Source organism: Cuculus canorus, chromosome 12 (assembly GCF_017976375.1).
Source record: "Cuculus canorus isolate bCucCan1 chromosome 12, bCucCan1.pri, whole genome shotgun sequence".
Taxonomy (NCBI): Eukaryota; Metazoa; Chordata; class Aves; order Cuculiformes; family Cuculidae; genus Cuculus; species Cuculus canorus.
In genome coordinates this window covers 22,555,602-22,578,743 of record NC_071412.1, presented here as the reverse complement: position 1 = coordinate 22,578,743, position 23,142 = coordinate 22,555,602, and the positions used below count along the sequence as shown (strand labels likewise).

Sequence of the window (23,142 nt, the reverse complement as noted above, 5' to 3'; positions counted from 1 at the left end):
ACTGTGTGTATATATATATACACACATATAAGCTGAACTGACAAGGCAGAAAGACAAAGTAAACATTGCAAAAGCCGTATTTGAGGAAATATGGATGAACAGTTTTTGAAAACCTGTCCACACATACTGTAGAAAAGTTTTAGTAGCTAACAGAGGAAGGTGGCGAGCACAAGTATAATCTTTTGGATAAAAAAATACCAGTGATCTCTTAAATATGGTAATACCTTTACCCTGTGATAATTGACTCCTTGGCCTTTGGCATCTGAGCTCACTTATCTCAAGATATAGTAATTATTTTGTGAACCTAAAACACCCAACCATGTTGCAACTTAAAATTATTAAAACACTTCTAGTCTTAACCACACAGACAGGGAAGAACATGAGCTGCACCTGGGGAGGGAGTGAAACAATACCAGCTCAGACACGCACACACATTAACTTGTCAGCCGTCTCAGGAAAGCTTCATTAACTACAGCAGAGCTACACAGGTGACAACAGTTGTGGGGCTGGCTGCATATCTTAAACATAGATGCATGTCGTCAGGTTCCATAGACTTATACATGTTCAGGTTCTTCAGGTGGTCACAAATCTGATCATCCTCTACAGTGGGAGGGGCTTTACTCCCCCTGCCCTCCCCCTTCTCATTGTCTATTGACCCAGGACAGGTGAGGAGAGTGGTTGTCAGCCAAGACTGAAGCAAAAAAGTTGTCCAGTACCTCAGCCGTCTCCTCGTCTTTTGATATGAAGTCATCATTTGCATCCAGTCAGGGTATGCTTTCTTTAACCTTCCTTTTCTGGTTGACGTATCTGTAGAATACCTTCCTCTCAGTGTTTGCTTCCCTTGCCAAGTTCTGCTCCAGCTGTGCCTTGGCCTTCCTGACCCCATCCCTACACAATTGGGCAGCGTCCCTGTCCTCTTCTGAGGTTCTTTGTCCCTGCTTGCACCACCTGTGCAGTTACCTCTTGCTCTTCAGCTTGATCAGCAGGTCTCAACTCAGCCACACTGGTCTCTTCCCTTCCTGCCCGATTTCCTACAATGTAGACTGAGGGCTTTTGTGCTTTATGGAAAGCATCCTTAAATATTTGCCAGCTCTGTTCTGCTTCCTTGTCTCCAGAGGCCATATCCCAGGGCATCCTACTGACTAAGTCCTTGAAGGGCTGGAAGTTTGCTTTCCTAAAATTTAGCGTCCTGACTACACTTGTCACCTGTCCCATAATCCTCAGGACCTAGAACTCCACCAATGCGTGATCACCGCAGTCCAGGCTGCCCCCAATCTCTATGTGACTGATGAGCACCTACCTCATCCATCTTACTACGTCCATACCTCTGAATGGCTAAATAGTAGTGAGAAGCGCTCTAATTTATAAAACCTGCAGCATTTTTAAAAGAAAAGTAAAAGTTATAAATTAAGGGTTTGCAGCATATGGTTCCTGTTTACAGTTCTTCAGCCCTCCTGGACTCCCTGGGCCCCAAAACTGAACAAAGTATTTGAGGTGCAGCCTCACCAGTGCTGAGTAGAGGGGCATAATCGCTTCCCTGGTCAGGAAGCCATTGGCCTTCTTGGGCTGAGTCAGTTTTGGGCTTCTCACTACAAGACAGGCATTGAGGGGCTGGAGCGTGTCCAGAGAAGAGTAATGAAGCTGGGGAAGGGGCTGGAGAACCAGCCTTATGAGAGGTGACCAAGGGAGCCTGTTTAGACTAGAGAAAAGAGGGCTGAGGGGAGATCTCTGCAGCTCCCTGAAAGGAGTTTGTAGCAAGGCAGATGATGTTCTCTTCTCCCGAGAACCTAGTGACAGGACAGGAGGAAACGGCCTCAAGTTGCACCAGGAGAGTTTCAGATTAGATATCAGGAAAAACTCTTTCATGGAAAGGGTTATCTGGCACCAAAAAGAGGCTGCTCAGGAAAAATGAGGTGCTGAAGGGTGTGGTTTAGTGGTGGACAGGTACGGTTGGACTCTGTGACCTCAAAGGTTTTTTCCAAGCAAATGATTCTATGATATGAATTCAATCACTTTATTTTCATTATGTCAGTAATGATCACAGAAAAAAAACAGTAATGAATTTCGAAGCTTTTAAGTCAGTCGGTTAAGATTCTCCTTTGAAGAGCTTTAGAAATAAGCACTTATGAAAAGCAAATAAAAAGCTTAAGTGGGTTTTTCTGTGTATTCTGAAGTAAGTTAGAGTTTAAAGTAAGAAGTAAAAATAAAGACATTGAAAAAATAGACAGAAAACAGAAAATATTTGATGGTGACAAGTTTTTAAAACAAACAATATCACGACTGAAATTGCAGAGTCATTCATTACTGCATTTAGTTATACGTATTTTATTTATAAAACACACTATACACTTAGAAGTGCACAACCATAAAGAGTCTATCTTTCCATTGGAGTTGTTAACATATGTCAATTTGTGAAGCTTGACCCCTGAGTGAGTAGTGGTTCAGAAAACAGTTCATCAGATCAGAAATTATCAGACAGACCTTTAATTAATGTTTCAGTGCTAGGGTTTTTGTGCATGTATTCGCCCTCCCCTCTTCTATCTTTAAATCACATGGGTTATACCTTGCACGATTAAAAAGGCATTATAAGTGTAAAATCTACTGAACTGTACAGAGTCATTAGATCAATATATCAAGCTTTACAAATCCAAATACACACATACATTTCCCAGCGGCTCCTACTACTTTTATACATTCAAATATTTCAAGGTGCATAGAATCCTAGGTTGGAAAAGACCTCTACAATCATTGACTCCAACCATTCTTATCAAATACTACACCATGTCCCTGAGCACCTCGTCTATCCATCTTTTAAATGCCACCAGGGATGGTGACTCACCCGCCTCCCCAGGCAGCCTCTGCCAGTGCCCGATAACACTTTCTGTGGAAGTTTTTTTTTTCTGATGTCCAGCCTGAACCTCCTCTGGTGCAGCTTAAGGCTGTTCCCCCTTATCCTGTCCCCTGTCACTTGTGAGAAGGGCCCAGCTCCCTCCTCTCTACAATCTCCTTTCAGGTAGTTGTAGAGAGCAATAAGGTCTCCCCTCAGCCTCCTCTTCTCCAGGCTAAACAACCCCAGGTCCTTCAGCTGCTCCACATAAGACTTGTTCTCCAGCCCCCTCACCAGCTTCGTTGCTCTTCTCTGGACACGCTCCAGAGCCTCAACATCCTTCTTGTGGTGAGGGGTCCAGAACTGAACACAGTATTCAAGGTGCGGTCTCACCAGTGCTGAGTACAGAGGGAGAATAACCTCCCTGGACCTGCTGGTGACCCCATTTCTGATACAAGCCAAGATGCCGTGTGTTTGAATTTTGGAGTAATGTAAGTTGGTGTGACTCCTCGTTGTGTTGTTAGTAATATGAATAGTGTGTAGGCAGCAGTTAGTAGGGTGGCGGCTCCAGTTAGGAGGATGGTGAAGGTGGATCAGTTGAATAATGTGATTATGATGGTGAGTTCCGCTATTAAGTTGGTTATTGGTGGGAGAGCTATGTTTGTTAGGTTGGCTAGTAGTCATCAGATAGCCATTAGGGGAAGAATGGGTTGTAGGTTGTGTGTCAATCGTAGAATTTGGCTGTGTGTGCGTTTGTACTTTGTGTTGGCTAGGCAGAATAGTATTGAGGAGGTGAGTCTGTGGCAGATTATTAGGATTATTGCACCGGAGAAGGATCATTAGGTTTGGACCCGCCCCTTGGGTGCTCTGCCGGCGCTGATTGGGCGCTGTGCACTGAGTGACGTGCAGCTCAGCCAATAGAAGCGCTGGCTTCACAGCCCTCCTCCTGGGTGCTATGCTGGCGCTGATTGGGGCGTGTGCCTCTGACTGACAAGTGTCTAAGCCAATGGGAGAGCTCGGTTTAGGGCCCGCCCCCATGCTCTGGCATCACTTATTGGCTTTCGTTCTCTGAATGATGCGCGGCTCAGCCAATGGGAGGGCTCTCTTTATGGCCCCGCCCCACAGGCACGCTATCACCGCCGATTGGCCGCTGCTCCCTGAGTGACGCGCACCTCAGCCAATGAGAGCGCTCTCTCCTCGCCCCAATTGGCGGTCTGCCGGCGCTGAGCGGAGCCGAGCCGAGCCGAGCCGAGCCAAGCCAAGCCAAGCCAAGCCAAGCCAAGCCAAGCCTGCGCATACGGGGCTGTCAGGGGACACAGGGGATACGCGCACCCCGGGCAGGTGCCCCCCCCCCCCCCCCGTGGCTGCAGTACCGCTCTGTGGCCGTGGCACGGCAGCACTGAGCCCCCGCCCCGTTCAGTCCCGAGCATAGGGATCCCAACCAATGGGAGCGCTCCGTCCTCCGCCCGTTCCCGGCTCTCTGTCAGCATTGATTGGCCTCTGCTCCCCGAGTGACGTGACGCCCAGCCAATGGAAGCGCCCAGTTTCAGGCCGCCCCGCCGGGTGCTTCCCAGCGGTGATTGGTCGCTGCTTGTTGAGTGACACGCGACTTAGGCAATGGGAGTGCAGGGTCTTCGGCCCGCCCTCTCGTCTCTCTGCAGCCGCTGATTGGTCACTGCGTGTTGAGTGACGTACGTGTCAGCTAATGGAAACAATCGCTTCACGGTTCGCCCCCAGGCACTCTGACGGCGCTGACTGGGAGAATGACTCTGACTGACTCATTTTATAGCCAATACGCGAGCTCGGCTTAGGTCCCGCTCCCATGCTCTCGCACTGCTGATTGGCTCTGAGTAATACGCGGCTCAGCAAATAGGAGCGCTCGCTTTAGAGCCCGCCCCACCCAGTGCTCCTTCCGCGCTGATTGACCGCTGCTCCCTGAGTAAGGCACGGCTCAGCCAATGGGAGCGCTCCCTCTTCGCCCCCATTGGTAGTCAGCCAGCGCTGAGCCGAGCCAAGCCCAGCCCACGTTCACGGGGCTGCCAGAGGATACAGGTGACGCGGGCACCCCGGGCAGGGACAGGGAGGCTCCGGGGGGGAGACTCGGGGGAACACTGGGCGCTGTCCCTCTCCCAGCCCCAGCCTGCATCCCACTGGCCGCAGGCGGCGGTGGGCGGAGTGGGCGGAAGGGCATCGAAGAGCAGAGCCGAGCCCTGCCGAACGGTGGCCAGGCGGAGCCGAGCCCTTAGCCCAGCCCTGCGCGCTCCCCCCTAGGCTGCAGTACCGCCCTGCGGCCGCGGCACGGCAGCACTGAGTCCCTCCCCGTTCAGCCCCGAACACAGGGATTCCAGCCAATAGGAGCGCCCCCTCCTCAGCCCGCTCCCCTGGCACGCTGTCGGCGCTGATTGGCCGCTGCTCCGTGACTGACGCGCGGCTCAGCCAATGGGGTAGGAAAAGGGAAAAGCGAAGCTTTTGAAAGCGGCGGCTGGAGCGGTGTGCGCGGATCTTTAAACCCTTCGCTGCAGGACCGCCCTGAGGCCACAACGTGGCCGCCCTGCGGCATGCAAAGCTATTTTTGCCGGTTTTACCCTTTTATCCATTTTGGGGACCAACACGAACGGGTGCCGAATCAGCCAGAGCAGCAGCTCCCACGGTGCCGCCTGCACAACCCTTGCCTGCTGCTGGGCTCCGGAACGTTGCAAACCATGCCTTCCCTCGGGCCGACCTGACCCGGACGCCGGTGCTTCCGTCCACTTCCACAGAGAATGAACACTCCCGGGCAGGCAAACAGGGCTGCAGTGACGTTCAGCTGCAGTCTCAGGCTCCACACTTCCTGCGCCACCCAGGGGACAGTTTCAGACCCGTAAACAGCCCGGAAATCTCACTCACCTGATCTGCTCTCCAAACAAACACTGAAAGACAGTGATGGCGTTTCCAGAGGAAACTACCGCACACCTCCCAGCACACGTTCTCCGGACAGCAAAAGCTGTTCCGATGGGAAGTACTTCAGCTTTGTAATATGCGAAGGCTAGAAAGGAAAAACTGACCAGGTGCAGGAAAATACACGGAATTCAAATCCCACACAAGCAGATTTTTGAAGTGGCAGATGCATCGACAGCGAGAATATTTCCCTGATGGACATCCGCACGAGATAGTGATCCAGCAACTCCTCTGGCAAGCGAGCGAGCCCATCCAAGTCAATCGACTGCCCATACAGCGAAGCCGGCCGCCAGATCGGAGCCTGCGTTGCACCGCGCAGCATTCCCAGTGCCAGACCCTGGCTCATGGCGTGATCACCACACACCCTCGGACGGTCTCTGCCTTGTTCGTTCTTCATTTGAAACACCAAGAAAGTAAAACGCATACAGCAACCAGCGACCGATCAAAAGCTTGAATGCAGACAATGCTGGCTTACACAGGGCTCCTCCTGCTTCCCTGGGCCTGGGCAGAAGAGGCCAAAGGGTCCCTGGATACGGACATGCTGCTCCCAGTCAGGCAGCAAAGGTGGCAACAATGCAATCCGGAGAGGGTCCGAGAGAGACCCCGCATTCAGCCTGGGCATGGGCAGCTGAAGGAGGGGAATTTGCTTCCCATGCAGCATCGAGAAGAGGGACCTGCGAGAGGGAACACACAGAAAGGAACGTTAGCAGGGTGACAAGATGAAACGGCCCTCAGCCCCAAGACAAAAGCGTGTTCCTCCTTCGCCCAGGTTTCCTTCTCTGCCCTTCTAATCACACCCCACCCCCCCACCCCGCGCTACAGCCCACCCAAAGAAAGCTGAGAAGAAAATCTCCTGCCAAATAACGGCAAAAGTTTTCACTTGTTGCCCTGAAAGGAAGCCACAAGGAATGGGAGGACTTGCGAGACGGAAAGCAGTGTCACCAGGCCACATTTCAGAAAAGCCCAGAGAGAATGCAATTCATTTGAACAGTTATTCTGTTAGATGTACTTCATCAAAAAGAGAAAGCAAACCAAACTGAATCTTACCCAATGCAAACTCATTATGCCAAGATGTTCTAAATCACACTCACATGAAAGTCTGACCTAGAAAAGCAGCCCGGGCACACTGCTATTTATTCTCCTTTTGAGGCACAAAAGGCTCCTGGCACACGTCTTAACGCAGACTCCAGGCCTAAGAAACACGCATGGAAAAGCAAAGGGTACGACAGCAAGGCAGCTCTTCCAGACACACACATCGTTGCATGTTCAGCAAGTGCCTTTTACCAAAGCCTCTGCAGGAAAGGGATTCAGCCCAGCAGCGAGGGACAGCGATCGGGTTAGGAATTTTGATCTAGTTCAGGTACATGGTATTTGTATAAAGTAACAAGGCCTGGTTTAGTCTCCAGAGGACAAAACGCCTAGACCCAAAGCGAAGCCACGGAGACCGCGCGGCACTGCCCATGTGCTGTGCCTCAGACACCTGCCTCAGACAGAGTTCACCTCCATCCCCATTTCAAGTGTAACAAGAATCGAACCAAGTGTAGCACTGAGACAAGAGTGATGGCACAAAAGCAAATGCTCCCTCTCTTCTCTGCCTATCCAGAGAGTGCAGAGGGACGAGACCTCCCTCCTACTATGACACTGATGCCCATCAGCAGCAGAATCTACCTGAGTCGTCGGGAGACTTTGGCACGGTCAGTGGCTGATTGTTGGGCTTCAGTCCTACGCTGCAGTATTTGCGCACCAGCATTGCCTTGTGAATCTGTGAAAAAAGAAATTAAAGCCAAAATGAGGCAAACGGTTGCAGTTTTGAGGAAGGTGAAACTTGCAGGGGAAATCATCAGTGCAACAAAGGCAGACGTTGGTCTGTAAGACCGCTCACTGCCTTGGGCACTGGAGTGAGCCACCAGGAACACGCAATGCACACTTTGAGGTTGTGGATTTTACATAGATCGTTCCGCTCATGCAGCTCCAAAACCTGTCCGTCTCACCAGAGCTGCCTCTTTCGCTTGCAGGAGTGGTTTTGTTTGCTGGGTTTTGGGGTTTTTTTTCAGACTGGCAGTTTTTGAGTCAGTTTGCAACAGGGAAACTTGAAAAGACAGTCTTGATGCAGCTCAACAGTGACACTGGCTCATTTAATACATTCTCACCTCCCTTGGGTTACTTTGCAGCCTCTGTTCACAAAAACAGTTCACTTACCATTGCTCATCTTAGCGGAGCAAATTCTTCCTTTTCCCGCTGCTTTCGTCACTGTCTGACCGGCTCTCGGTGCCCATCAGCCAAGTCTCCAGAACTCTGGCTCAAAACAGCTTCGCTTCCTTTTGAAGGACAGAAAGCTCCTGGCAATGCCACTGTGATGGGATGAGCTTTGAACTCTCCTGCCTTTCCAAATCCTGTTTAAGCGGGAAGAGAAGAGAGCCCATCTAGTGCCAGACATAACATAGAGACCATCTGCCCCTACCCCAGCTTCACCACTCGCAGCACTGGAAAAGCCAGGTTGACTCAGAGCAAATTGTTTGCATAGAAAATCATATCAAAGCCAGAAAGCTGTGTCCCGTGTTGCCTGCCGGTTACTTTTGCCAAACATTGCCTCAAGAGAATGTCAGGTGTCCACTGCTGGCTTCCCAAGATAAAAGCAGTGGGTCATTTACAGGTCAATAAATCCCCAGGCACAGAGACCGTTACTCTCCAAAAGGATCCAGCTGCGCACAGCTGCTGCTCAGAAAACATCCCACAGCTCTTCATCTGCTTGTGGGAAATCCCATCGCTGACCTCAGAGGGGGAGGGGGAAAAACCCCTCAAACGCACCAATCCTTAACCCACAGCACAAGTCTCACACCAAGGACAGGACAGGTCATTGCTGAAACTCAGATCCCCATACAACTCGGTCAGGATGCTTTCTGAAAATAACCACAATGACACACGCTGCTTTAAGTGCAGCCGTGCCCCTTACCCTTTTCATCCGACCGGCTGTTTGCATCTCTGTAGGGTGGCAGCACTCCCCGTTCATCCATACGCAGATGGAACACAGCACCCGGCAACGGATCAAAAGCTATAATGCAGACAATGCTGGTTTACACAAGGTTCCTCCGGCTTCCCTGTGCCTGGGCAGGAAAGGCCAAAGGGTCCTCGAACACTAACATGCTTCATCTGGTCACTTGGGAAAGACGGCAACAATGCGATATTGAAGAACAACAGGGAACTGCACAGGCAGTGCAAGCAGGGGAACTGCACAGGCAGTGCAGGCAGTGAAGAGTACAGAGATGCTGCCCGGTTGTGTAGCAATGGGGTCAGGAAGGCCAAGGCACAGCTGGAGCAGAACTTGGCAAGGAAAGCAAAGACTAACAAGAAGGGGTTCTACAGGTACGTCAACCAGAGAAGGAAGGCTAAAGAAAGTGTACCTTGACCGATGAATGAAAATGGTGACCTCTTATCAACAGACTAGGAGAAGGCTGAGGTACTCAACCACTTTTTTGCCTCAGTCTTCACTGGCAACTGCTCTCCTCACCTGTCCTGGGTCCATGAATAGCAAGATGGAGACCAGGGGGTAATTAAACAGATATAAGTCGATGGGACCTGATGCAACACATCCCAAAGTCCTGAGGGAATTGGCTGATGTGATGGCCAAGCCACTCTCTATAACATTTGAAAAGTCATGGCAATCAGGAGAAGTCCCTGGTGACTGGAAGGGCAACATTGTGCCCATTTTTAAAAAGGGTAGAAAAGACGACCTTGAGAACTACCTACCTGTCAGCCTCACCTATGCGTCTGGGATGATTATGGGACAGATCCTCCTGGAAGCTATGCTAAAGCACATGGAGGACAAGGAGGTGATTCCAGACACCCAGCATGGCTTCACCAAGGGCAAGTCCTGCCTGACCAACCTAATGGCTTTCTATGATGCAGTGACCATATCAGTGGACACAGGCAAAGCAATGGATGTGATCTGCTCAGGGACATGGATTAGTGGTTGATAGGAATGGTTGGACTCGATGACCCAAGGTCTTTTCCAACCTAGTGATTCTATGATTCTATGATCTGTCTGGACTTCTGTAAAGCCTTTGACACAGTCTCTCACACCATCCTTCTCTCTAGACTGGAGAGATATGGACTGCTTGGTGGATAAGGAATTTTTTGGATGGTCACATTGTTAAAGGATTTTCACCAGAGAGTGGGTAACTCTAGGTTAGCTTTCTTTACAACTCAGAGTTGGGTCATCACCTCTGTGAGTGGCAAAGGCCCTGACAAAATCATCACATATATATTTTTTTTAACACAGCATTACACAATAGGTATTTTCTTTGAAAAGCTCTTGGTGTTTTCCATGTACTCCTAGTTCTTTATTCTTCACTAACCCAAAAGTCTGCAAAAGTCCACCTTGATAATTCATCTCTGCTGTCTCATTTTGGCTCTCCCTCAGAAGTGATGCTTCAACAGGTCATGTTCCTCCTCTGGTTATAAAAGTCACTTATCTTCTCTCTTGAGACAGATCTGTTCACCTTTAAATTCCAAAGACAAACCTCGAGCTGTTCCATTAACTTCTACCTATATCTAGTCTATGCCTATACTAAAAAATAGGTGACCTTTCATCTATTATCACCAAATCTAATACCTGTGTTCTAAGTCTGACATTTCTTACACAATTTGTTGATTCAGCTGGACCGGGTTTTAAATCAGCCATGGAAGCGGCTGTACACGGGACAATTGACCAGTATTCTTGTAGCTGTCAGAGATTAATTTCCAATACCTGTTCTTACATTCTTAATACAATACTCTATTTATCAGAATCAACTATTAATAATATCTAGGTCCTACACAGCTATATTTATGTTCTCTCCTCATTTCCCTTAACACACGTTCAGAGAGTAGTGGTCAATGGCTCGATGTCTAGATGGAGATCTGTGACAAGAGGTGTCCCTCAGGGGTCCTTGCTGGGACCAGTGCTGTTTAATATTTTCATTGATGATACAGACAGTAAGATCGAGAGCACCCTCCTCAGCAAGTCCACAGATGACACTGAGCTGGGTAGTGCAGTTGTCACACCAGAAGGACACGATGTGGTCCAGAGGGACCTGGACAAGCTGGAGAAGCTGTGAATCTCATGAGGTTCAACAAGGCCAAGAGCAAGGTCCTGCACCTGGGTTAGGGCAATCGGCTGTTTCAATACAGGATGGGGGATGATGTGCTTGAGAGCAGCCCTGAGAAAAAGGACTTGGGGAGCTGGGGGAGGAGAAGCTTGACATGAGTCGGCAATGTGCACTCGCAGCTCAGAAGGCTGCGCTCAGAGCAGTGGGACCAGCGGGGAGGGAGGGTATCGTGCCCCTCTGTGAAACCCACCTGGAGCCCTGTGTCCAGCTCTGGAGTCCTCAGCACAGGGAGGACACGGAGCTGTGGGAGCGAGGCCAGAAGACGCCACGGAGATGATGCGAGTGCTGGAGCACATCCTGTCCAAGGACAGGCTGTGAGAGTTGGGGTTGTTCAGCCTAGAGAAGATAAGGGAGACCTTAGAGCAGTTTCCAGTACTGAAAGGGGCTCCAGGAAAGCTGGGGAGAGGGGCTTTTTATAAGGGCATGGAATCATAGAATCACTAGGTTGGAAAGGACCCACTGGATCATCAAGTCCAACCATTCCTAACAATCCCTAAACCGTTCCCCTCAGCACCTCTTCCATCCATCCCTTAAACACCTCCAGGGAAAGTGACTCAACCACCTCCCTAGGCAGCCTGTTCCAGTGCCCAATGACCCCTTCTGTGAAAATTTTTTTCCTTATGTCCAGCCTGAACCTCCCCTGGCAAAGCTTGAGGCCATTAAGTGGAGTGATACGACGAAGAGGAAAGGAAGGGAAAAGATTTAGATGAGACATTAGAAGAAATTCTTTACGATGAGACCCTGGCCCAGGTGCCCAGAGCAGTGGTGGCTGCCCCATCCCTGGTTGGATGGGGCTTGGAGCCCCTGATCCAGCGGGTGGGACTGGATGGGCTTTGAGGTCCCTTCCAACCCAAACCGTTCTGCGGTTTTATGATTTTGTGATACTGTGTGGGGAGCGACCGGTACCTTCAGCTCGGCCACGGCGACACCGGCGCTGCAGCTCCTCCGGGCGCGGAAGCCACTCCCGCTACTTCTCAGTGATGGCGCCATCGCACCGCCCCTGCGGCTGCGCGGCCAATGGGAGGGGGCGCCTCGCGCGGGGGGCGGTGGGCAGTTCGCGGCGCGGTTTGACCGCGCGCGGCCGCCGTCGGCGCCGCCATGGAGGCGGATGGAGCCTACGAGCCGGGCTTCGTGGGGATCCGGTTCTGCCAGGAGTGGTGAGGGGCACGGACCCCACTGACTCCCCCGCTCCCCGCAGCACCCTCGTGGCCCCCAGAGCCTCCTCCGAAGCTCCCCGGGGCTCGGCGGTTCTCCCCGGCATCTTTGGTGCTCCCGGTTCCTCTCTTGTGGGCCCCCCAGATACCCCTCACCTCCGCGACCCCTCCCTAAGACCCCCAGATACTCCCCAGGGCCCTTATGCCTCTCAGCCCCCCGAGTTCCTCTCCCGGGCCCCCAAGTTCTCCCCAGCTCTTCCCCAGGCCTCCTAGATCCTCACTAGGACCGCCAACCCTTCTCCAGATCCTCTAGATATGCCTCAGGCCCCCAGCTACTCCACAGAGCACTCAGTCCCTCCTCAGACCTTCGCAGGCACCCCCTAGGTCTCCCACCTCCTCCCTAGGGCACCTAGATACTGCCCCCTCCCTCCCTCCCCCGGGTATCTGGCCTCAGGACCAGGCCAGGCCCCCCCGCTAACACCTCTCGTCTCTCTAGCAACAACATGCTATACCCTAAGGAGGACAAGGAGAACCGGATCCTGCTCTATGCTGTGAGTACTCCCCCCACCACCACTGGGAACAGTCCCGGGGTATAGGGCTGGCCGCATGCCCCCAGGTTCCGTGTGACACTGGGACTAGTGTTGGGGGCATACTGGGACCAGTCCCACAGCCCCCACTGGGGTACTTGGACCAGTCCCAGCTTCTCTCGGGGTTGTGTCCCCTCCCCTTCCAGTTGGCACTGGGACCAGTTACAGCTCCTGCTGGGGCCATGCCCCGCCTTCTCTCCCAGTTTGGTACTGGGACCAGTCCATAAGCTTCTCTCTCTCCCCAGTGCCGCAACTGCGATTACCAGCAAGAAGCTGACAACAGCTGCATCTACGTCAACAAGATCACCCACGAAGTGGAGTGAGTTTGTTATGGGACCAGAGGGTGGCAGTAGAGACCGATTTGTAAGGGAAAAGCAATTAAAAAGAACCAGTGGGGTAGTGTAGAAGGAGGTAATTAGCAAAGTAAGAATGAGGGTAATTAATAAGAGGAGAATCAGGGGAGGTAGTTGGTGAGTGATGAGTAAGGGGAGGCAATGAGGGAGGGTGAGTGGAGGGCACTTATTAAGATGGAACAGTTTCTGGGTAATAATAATAATGAGTATGGGGTAATTGGAGTACTTAAGAGTGATTGGGGCACCTGGTGGGTAATTAATAAAGGGACGTGTGAGAGGCTACTTGTGGTTTTACAAAATGGAAGTTTTAGCATTAAGATGGAGGGCCTCACTGAAATGAACTTACAACAGATAATGTAAAAAATATTACTTTCTGGTACAGTACAAGATACACTTAGGAGTGTAAGGACTTGTAAAAAGCAGATTGGGCAAGAAATCTAATATGAAAAATTAGCCTAGTAACAGCTTTGGGATAGGTTGTAAATTTGGGGGAGAGGATGGTCTTACCTTGGAAGAAACGGCATAAAAAGCTCTGTATTTTTCAACAAAGGTGAGCGCTTTCCTTCTTGCCAGAATGAGTTGCTCCCACAATTGCAATCATGAATAAATAAGTAACACTGTTTCACAAGATGTGTGCCTCAGTTTACCTGTTTGAATTGTGGGGTTTTCTCACAGGTGCAATAAGGGAAGACAACCTAAAGGCAATTAATAGGGATGATTGTTAGGGGTCATTAATGAGGAGGATGAGGATTATTAATAGCCTGGGGATAATTCAGAGGGCTAATTAACACCCTGGTGCATCTCCTCTCAGTGAGCTCACGCAGATCATTGCTGATGTCTCCCAGGACCCCACGCTGCCCCGCACTGAGGACCATCCATGCCAGAAGTGAGTGAGGAGGGGTGATCCCTGGGGATATGGGAACACTGGCCCCACTATCACACTGCTCCAGTGCCTCCCTTGGGTCTCCTGTGCCTGCCCCACCTCTGATGTTCTCGTTAGTGTGCCCCCTGTGGCTCCAGTGTCCCTGTGGGGCTCTGACATCCCTCCCATAGCTCCAATGTCCCCCATGGGACTCTTGTCCCCGTGTTCCCCTCCTTTTCTCCTAGGTGCGGGCACAAGGAGGCAGTCTTCTTCCAGTCACACAGTGCCAGAGCTGAGGTGAGGTGACCCCCTAAAGCTGTCACTGTCCCCCCGACTTGTGTCCCTGCCATAATCACCCCCTCTCCTCCCCCAGGATGCCATGAGGCTCTACTATGTCTGCACCGCCCCACACTGCGGCCACCGCTGGACTGAGTGACAGTGCCCAGAGATGATCCCAAACCCCAAAATCACCACAGATCATGATTGCTGCCCCAAAACAGCCCATATGCCCCCCAACCCTGTGTCTGTCCCTGCCATACCCACTGGGGTGGCATTTCTGTGTCAATAAAGTTTATTTTTGCCAGTGGGATGTGTTCGTGGCTTCGTGGGATGGAGGGAGGCAGCTCTGTGAGGTCTGGGGAGGTTGCCAGGGGGAACAGTGCTGCATGGGGGGCTTTGGGGTGCACATGGCCAGGGGGAGGCTGTCACCCTGTAGGGGTGTTACAGCTGCGGGACCCAAGTAGTCCACAGCAGCCACAAATCGCTTGTGATGGACCCCAAACTGCATCCCTGGTACTCCGAAATGCTCCACTGGGCCCCACATTGCACCACTAGCATACCTAAAGGTCCCCACAAAGGCCTGTATTGCAGCCACGGGCCCCCAAATTGTCCCCACTGCCCCTGGTTGCCCACCGGACCCTAGTTTGCCTCCCCAGTGCCCCTAGTTGCCTGTGAGGGGGCCCATGTTGTAGTCCTGCTGCCCTGAATAGCCCTTTTGGTCCCAAATTGCCTTCTGGGTACCCCAGCTTACCCTCCCATGCCCCCAAATTGCCCCCACTGTGTCTCAAATCACCCCACCAAGCCTTCAGTCTCCTTCCCCTCACCGGATGTTTGGGGGGCTCGGAGTGGATGAGATGGAAACTGAGGAAAAAAGTGCGTCTGAGCACCTCCAAAATGCTTAGAAGTTAGATAATTGAGTAAAAAATCCCCAGTTTTAACAGCAGGGACCTGGCTAGTAGTGAGGGGTCCTGGTGGGGATTCTGGGGCATATTGGAATGAAAATAGTTAAATCTTAAAGAATTGCTTAGGAAAACCCCCACAGTTTTATCCAGGAAGGGGGCTCAGCTCCCCAGTACCTCGATTTAAAGCATTTCAGGGTAGCTGCCCTCTGGATCAGCTCCATGCTGGAGTTGGAACAGTGCCAGGCTGTTGGTGCTGGTTTTAGTGTGATGGCTCACTGTGTGGGAGCACAGCTTCGCTTCCATCTAGCCAAAAGGCTAGCCAGTGCTGTCCTTGTCTGGAGGAGGTTCTGCTCGGTGGCCTCAGTGTAGCGGCTGAGGAGTCCCCTGGCAGCTCAGTGCTGATGCAAGATGCGAGTGGTGGGTTTTACGAGTCTGAACCCGCTGTCTCTTCAGCTCCTGTGGCTTCTCGGAGGAAAGACTCTTGTTATTCAGGATTCCTTGGCGTCCTTGGTGAAGGAGAAGCTTTCCAACCAGGAAGAGCTGGTAATCAGGAAGCCCCGCCCTGGGGCTCACTGGCGATACCCCGGGATTTACCCTGCAGTGGTTTCTGGGCACTGAGGGCTCTCTGGAGCCTGAACAACCCCAGTGATTGCCCCGACCCAGAGGCAGGACCTTCCACCTGGGCTTATTGAATTTTATGAGGTTTACATGGGCCCATTCTTCCAGCCTGTCAAAGTTCTTTCTGGACAGCATCCCTTCCCTCAAGGGTATCAAATGTATTTGGACAAGTGTTTTATAGCATGTGGATCCAGTGCATTTGGACACTAGCTGCTGGCAGGATTTGGCAACATTTGTGCTGCAAAATCAAAGAGCTCCCAGACAGGCGTGGAACCCGTCAAACCAGAGATCAGGAGAGAGGACAGACCACAACACGCAACTTGGTAGCTACAAACACCCACAGGCAGGGAGAAGCCAGGCAAGCAAGATCTCAGCTGAAAGAGGGGAGGTTGAGGTGAGATCTTAGGGAGAAATGTTTTCCTGGGGGGGGGGGGTAGGCAGGTTTGGCTTATGAATGAAATGGTGTCCATATTCTGACACGCAGTGCTGAAACAAAGGGGAACACAAAGTTCCAAAGAGGAATACGAAGCTCCATGAACCTGACCCCACCTCCTGCCCTCATCATCCTCCACAGATGGACTCGAACCCATCCTGGCTCAGACCTCTACCAGGACAGCTCGTGGCCAAGGAATGAAAGCTGGGGGCTCCGAAATCCCACAGTCTGGCAATGGAAGCTGCATGGGGCAGGTCAATTGTTTGTTCTGAACGAGAAATCACGGGAGGTGTAATTAGCATGATTTAAAAGTAATGCTCATGATAAGGACTAATTAGCAACACTAGCTAATCACTTGGCTCTTAATCAAAGAAAGAAAGAAAGAAAGAAAGAAAGAAAGAATATGTATGGAATATAGATAGGAATATACATGGTGTTATTTGACCTCTAGATCTATGTGTCTATCTGCGTATGTGGACACCCTGACCCCACCGATTAAGGGATGGTGCTGAGGGGAATGGGGGCTGCTGCACCCCTGGGCGCCCGTTCCCATCGCATCCTACCCTATCCTTAGAGCCTGTCTAGTGGTTTATCTTCAGATTATTGGTATTTGTTTACATATGGATTATTTCCATCTAGATTATTTAAGTTTATTTATATTCAGAGTATTTATTTCCATTTTATTTTTATTCAGATTATCTCTAAATCAGATTATTTATATTTATCTTATACTCAGATAATTTATTTTTTTAATTCCTCTTCAGATTCTTCCATGCTATTTATTTTAGTCTTATTTATATTCCAATTATTTAATTCAGGTTATTTCTAGTCAGATAATTTATTTTCCAATTATTTTAATTTTATTTACATTTACATTATTTCTGTTAATCTTATATTCCATTTATTTATTCCATTCTGGTTACTTAATTTGGATTATATACACACATCTGGTTTGTATTTAACTTATTTACACCAAAATAATGTATTTTCAGTGTATTTATTCACTCTATGGCTGTTCAGTGGATGCCTTCACCCCGCGAGATCAGGGGCCACAAGTCAGTGGCACGGGGATCTCGGCCGCCTGTGTTCTCTTTGTTTGGAGTCTACGGGAGAGCGGGGCCCCCAGACACGGGGCCAAGGGGCCACCCCCGTGCATCCTTGGGGTGATGGAACTGAGGTCACTGCTGGGGAAAACCCAGTCCTGGGAGGGGTTCACCCCTGGACTAGGGTCACTGTAGGCCGGGGTCACCCCTGGGCTGTGGTCATCCCCAGCCAGTGTCATCCCTAGACAGACATCCCTCCCAGGATGGCCATCATCCTATGACTAGTGTCACCCTTGGGCTGGCATCGCCTCCAGCCAGCACCACTCTTAGTCTTGTGTCATAACACAGCCTGGCATCATCCCTGGGCTAGTGTCAGGCCTGAGCTGCCATCACCCCCAACCATCGTCACCCTTGGCCTTCTGTCACACCCTGGGCTGTCATCTCCCCATGGCCCATGTTACCCCTGGTCTGGTGTCATGCTCCAGGCTGGCATCACCCCTGGGCCAATGCCACCGTCAGGCTGCTGTCTCCCTGGGTGGCCATGTGTCCTCAGCAAAGCCGGGCCCACATCCCAGCTGCCAGCAGCATCTCAGGGTCCCCACCACCACCCTGGAGACAGGACCATGGGCACCTTCACACCCCATAGCATCTCGGGAGGAGGGGATCCATGGTGAGGATGACAAGGTGGCAGTGCAGGGTGACAAACAAGCCAGGGAACATTGAGGTGGGGGAGGTCAGTTCTTGAACATGTCACACAGCAGCTTCTCCATGGGGGTGTTGCCGATGGTCCGGCGGAAGAAGAGCAGCTCCACGCGCTCAGAGGAGATGAAGCGCAGTGCGGGGAGGAGCAGCAGCAGCTTCCCGAACCTGGAGGATGGAGCAGTGGCCATGGGTGGGTGTCCCCACCCATGGTGTCACCCATGGGGACATGGGGACAGCAGTACCTGACGGGTTGCCCGGGGTAGTGAGAACGGTTGTGCTGGCCCAGCATCACCTGTGACTGGTCCTGCAAGTTCTCCACCTGCTCGGGATCCTTCAGGCCACGCGTCTCTGCAGGTACAAAGGGGTGACAGGGTGGTATGGGGACATGGGGACAGGCAGCAGCTGGTGCTGGTGGGTTCCCTCACCTGGTTTGAAGAGCACCACTGCCTTCATGCAGGCAAATTCAGTGGGGTCAACTGCCAACACCTTGAAGCGGCCAAGGGTCTCCTGCAATGCCCGGACATCCAGGGCAGCTGGTAGCAACTTTCCTGGGGCCAGCTCAGGGACAGCCAGCAGCGGGCAGCTCTCCAGAGGCATGGACCACTGGATGGCACAGAGCAGGAAGAGCTCACTCCATGCTTCCTCCAGCAAGATCACCTGGAGAGAGAGAGGGAGTCCCAAAAACCTCTGTCACCCCAAAGAGTCCAGCACCTGAAGCCACCATGATTGGTTGAGCTGAAGAGCATCTTCTGGGAAGGAACCCCCACGACCCTGCAGTGAATGTTGTGGCAATGCTCCAACTATTCTCAACCAAATGGTTGCTTACATTTTTGGGGGTCCCCAGTGCCCCATGGATGTCCCCAAGCCCACCTGGTCACGGAAGGGCAGGTTGGAGAAGACAGGCAGGTTTTTGGCCCATTTCACTGCCATGAAGAGGAGACGTGCAGAGGTTTCGTAGACATTTTCGGGGCTGGCTGCTGGGTAAGGTGCTACCTGGTACTCGCCAACTGCCCGTTCTGGCTCACTGCCTGTCACATCCACTGTCTCATCAGCTGTGAGGACAGAAGGAGACACTGGTGGTCACTTCACTGTGAGGACAACCCCCACCAGTCACCTCCTCACCAGCGGCCACTCACCGTCCTCAGGCTCTAGCTTCGCACAGGTCTCAGCTGTCATCAGGCTGGCCATGAAGCGATGGTTGGTGGGCGGTGTAGGTGCTCGGGGACCTGGTGTGATGGCAACGGTGGCACCAGGACCACAGGGAGCCAAGCAGGGAATGGGAGGGACCTCACGGGTGGTGGCCACGTGCTCGGGGGGCAGCTCAGCATCCAGCTCGATACTGTCCAGCCGGACCTGGGCTGTGCTGCGGGGCTGGCGCTCATTCTGCACGGCTGCAGGGAAAGGCAACATCAGCACTGGCCACTTTGCTATGAGCCCTGCCATCCATCACCATGTGTCCTCCACATATCTCACCATCCTTGTTCATGCCAGCTTGCAGGCACTTCTTGAGCCGACAGGCCTGGCACTGGTTACGGTGCGCCTTGTCCACTGGGCACAGCCCTGTCCCAGCCTGGCACCTGCAGGGAGAGGCAGCAACCAGCTGCAGCCCCTGGGGTGGCCCCTGTCTCTGGGGCATCCCATCTGCCCAGAGTGTCCTGTTCCCATGGATTCCATTCCCTGGGGGGTGCTTTGTCCCCACTGGGTGTCCCCCTCAGTGGGTGTCCACCACCCAAAGGGGCACCACAACAGGCACCCTGTCCTCAGTGGGTGCCCTGTCCCTGCCATGGGTTCACTGCCCGAGTGAATCCCCTGACTTGATGGGCATCCGCCCCGGACACCACCTCCCCACATGTTGAATGCCCGTCTGCTGGTCCCTGCTCTGCTGGGTGTCTGTCCCATGGGTCCCTACCCCACTGGGTCCTGCTCCCCCTGGTCTCTGTCACACTGAGCGTGTATCCCCAAGGTCTCCATCCTGCTGGGTGTCTGGCCCCTCGTGCCTGCCCCACTAGGTGCCCATCCCTTGGGGTTCCCGTCCCTCTGGGTGCCCATCCCCTGGGGTCCTTGCCCAGCTAGGTATCTGTCCCCCTGCTCACTGTCCCACTGGATATCTATCCTGTGGGTCCCTGCCCTATCAGATGACTGTCCTCCTAAGTCCCTGCCCCACTAGGTGTCCATCCCTGGGTCCCTGTCCTACTGGGTGCCCGTCCTCCTGGTCTCTGCCCGTGCCATCCCCACCTGTAGATCAGCTTCCTGCGGACACTGCGCTTGAAGAAACCACTGCAGCCGTTGCAGGCATAGATGCCGTAGTGCTTCCCACTGCTGGTGTCCCCACACACCCTGCACAGCAGCACAGGGCTCAGTGCTTTGCCGGGTGCCGGGCTCAGCCCTGTGGGAGTGGAGATGCCACATTCAGGGTGACTGGGGACACCCAGATGTCCCTCGTCTCTCCCACCAGTCCCCACTGCCCCCCAGTGCACTGGTGACGGGGTGGGTGGTTTCCAACTCTGCTGGTCCAGTCCAGGAACATGGATGGGGACACCTCAGGGACTCCCAAGTATTGCAAATAAGTTCAGCTTCTCCCGGTGCCTGAGCACCTGGGATGGTGCGGGATGAGCTCTCACAGGACTTCCAGAAGGGAATGAAATCTCCCTAGGGATGGAGACATCACGTTTCCCAGGGAAGGGCCACGACTGGTGACCCAAGGTTACTGGAGAAGGGCCACAGCTGGGGCACTGGATCCCAGGGTCACAGCAGGGAACCACAGGGATCCTGGAAAAAGGCCAGGAGAGGGTTGTGGCTGGGGACTGCAGTCATCCAACAAAAGGGCCAAGCTGGGGACTCCAGGCATCCTGGAGAAGAACCATGACGAGGACCCTGGGCATTGTGGAGAGCATTGGGGTTGGAGACTGAAGGTATCCCAGCCCAGAAAAGGGCCATGATGGGGACTCTCAGCATCCTGGAGAAGGGTGATAGCTGAGGATCCCAGGCATCCAGGAGAAGGACCACAATGCAGACCCTGGGTATCTTGGACAGGAATCATGATGAGGACCCTCTAGGGTCTTTGAGAAAAACGATGATGGGAACTGCAGCCATCCTGGAGAAGTACTGTGATGGAGACCCAGGGTATCTTGGAGAAGGTCCGTGATGGGAACCCCTGTCATCCCTGAGAAGGACCACAGTTGGGACCCCCGCCATCCTGGAGAAGGACCACAGTGGGGGCCCCAGGTATCTTGGAGAAGAACCTTGATGGGGATCCCAGCCATCCTGAAGAAAGACCCCACCAGCACCCATGGTCCCGCCATGTCGTACCGCATCAAGCAGCACAGCACCTCTTACCCGTGGGGCTATCGTCCAGCCCAGCGCTCACCACCGACCCTGTGGGCGATGCAGCCATGCTGTACCCGGCGTCCCCGACCTGTCCCTCTCCCCTCCCTCCAGTGGGCTGCGGCGAGGCGTGGGTGCTCTGTGGGCAGCAGGGCTCTTGCCTTGCTCTCTTCAAGGCAGCTCAGGGGCAGGCGCTGTGTAAGCAGCTGCCTCTTTGTCACCCTCTTAATCTTTAGTGTCTGCACAAGGCGGGGGGGTGGGGGATCAATCAGCCACGCGATGAAGAATTAAAAAGGTGCTGAGCCCCAGTCCTGTAACCCTAAACCCCGCGACACCCAAGCCTCCCTGCCGCGGGCCACCCTGGGGATGTCACCCTGCCATTGTGTGTCCCCCCCAGCACTGTGAGGCTGAGATTGCAGTAGAGGGGGAAGATGGGGAATGAGGTAGGAAACCCCATACATGTCCCCCCTCCTTGAGACCCACTGGGTCCTATAAGCGCATAAGCCCTTCGCTAAGGCGGTTAGAGGGAAATAACGAAAAGTGGTAATTAAGGGGGGCTAACTTCGCTGCCCCCAAGTAATTAATTACTGGCCCTGATGGCAAGGGGAGGGGGAATGCTCTGTGCCCCCCCCCCCCCAAAGCAGCTTAACCCCGTGTTCAAGCACAGAGCACTCCCCCATGCCTCAGTTTCCCCTCCTGAGGGGACACGAGGGCCCCAGAAGGTGCTGGGCTGGGGCTGCTGACACCGCAGCTAGTGGGGGCCAGGTGGCCCCCGGAGTTACACAACCACCACTAAACCCTTGCCGTGACAAGGCAGCACAATTTGGGATTTGAGGGCTTTAGCCGCTAAACCCCCCCTGCCCAGCTAAGGCGGATGGCAGGTGGCCGCCATCACCCAGCCCAGTTTGTCCCCAGGGATGGGCCGGGCTGCAGCCAGGGTCTCCAGCCCTCTGTGTCCCATTCAGGATCGGGCTCAGCCTATGACCCTGGGGTGTCACTGCTGTCTGTGTCCCTGGGGGAGGTGCCCCAGGGGACAGTGCACTGGCAGCTGGTCCCTACTGAGGGCTTGCAGCAGCGACACCAGTGGATCCAAGGCTGGGGGTCACCCTTCTGTTGTCCTTTTCTGCTGCGTGGCTACATCCCTGCTGCCTGAAGCATTCCTCTATCATCCTACCTGCAACTTCCTTTCATTTCCCCTGCCTGCAGCACGGCTCCATCATCCCCTGCCTGCAGCATGGCTCTATCATCTTTGCCTGCAGCACCCCTCCACCTCCAAGGCCCCTCTGTCCTACTGGGATGTCCCATCCCACCCCACAGCCCCCTGTCCCGCAGCAGACCCTGACCCAGATCTCTGACAGCCACCATCTGCAGCACCGGCCACCCTCCTCCCTCAGCAGAATTATGACGCTGGGCTAATGCAGACAGAGCAAGCTGTCACTTCGCCCTGCCGGCTCCTTGCCTGCAGCTTAGTTACCTCTAGACCCTTCAGCAGAGCTTCACCCATGGGTGAAACTGCCCCACTACCCCACACAGAGGCACTAGGAGCAACTGCACCCAGGGTGCCAGCCCACCCATGCGTGATGTGCGGTGCCGGAGCTAGGGAAGGCCAGGGAGCGGTCAGCATGGCGATACATGCTGAGTCAGCTAATTTGCCAGTCTCTTCCTCACCATCGGGTAAAAGCCAGCTCTGGGGCTGGGATTTGGGAGGTGGATTAGCCCGCCAGCCATCTGCTGCTGGCCAATCATCAGCACACCCAGGAAAGCCAATAATTACAAAATTATGGTTTCCCACCCTGTTTCTCCATTGCTCCCAGCTGGGTGCTGTCCCCAAGGTGGGGTCCCCATGGAGCAGCACTTGTGCCCCTTCCAGGGCTGAGTATGGGGGGAACCTGACCTGTCCCCATTTGGGAACGCCTTGTGCAGGCCCAGTGCCACCACCAAGGTGCTGCAGGATGGGGGTGAAGAAGCAAACGT

At 53.2% G+C, this 23,142-nt stretch overlaps 2 protein-coding genes across 3 annotated transcripts; one reads left to right on the top strand and one right to left on the bottom strand.

Moving 5' to 3' along the window:
* The first annotated feature begins 11,920 nt into the window (after positions 1 to 11,920).
* Positions 11,921 to 14,454, top strand: POLR2I (RNA polymerase II subunit I). The gene is made up of 6 exons (XM_054078025.1): positions 11,921 to 12,068; positions 12,562 to 12,616; positions 12,898 to 12,971; positions 13,817 to 13,891; positions 14,113 to 14,164; positions 14,241 to 14,454. Exons 1-6 carry the CDS (start codon positions 12,010 to 12,012, stop codon positions 14,301 to 14,303), a joined length of 378 nt encoding a protein of 125 aa, XP_053934000.1. The 5' UTR covers positions 11,921 to 12,009; the 3' UTR covers positions 14,304 to 14,454.
* Positions 14,455 to 17,026: 2,572 nt separating this feature from the next.
* Positions 17,027 to 21,334, bottom strand: NR2E3 (nuclear receptor subfamily 2 group E member 3). Of its 2 annotated transcripts, none has more exons than XM_009567219.2 (8): positions 21,181 to 21,334; positions 20,080 to 20,230; positions 19,318 to 19,421; positions 18,981 to 19,235; positions 18,715 to 18,896; positions 18,270 to 18,501; positions 18,087 to 18,192; positions 17,027 to 18,009 (listed from the first exon to the last, which is right to left on the bottom strand). In XM_009567219.2, the coding sequence occupies exons 1-8, from the start codon at positions 21,236 to 21,238 to the stop codon at positions 17,877 to 17,879; spliced, it is 1,221 nt and encodes a 406-aa protein (XP_009565514.1). In that variant the 5' UTR covers positions 21,239 to 21,334; the 3' UTR covers positions 17,027 to 17,876. The 2 variants fall into 2 exon arrangements, with proteins under 2 accessions (XP_009565514.1, XP_053933698.1); XM_054077723.1 differs by having other exon boundaries at positions 18,137 to 18,192.
* Positions 21,335 to 23,142: the final 1,808 nt, after the last annotated feature.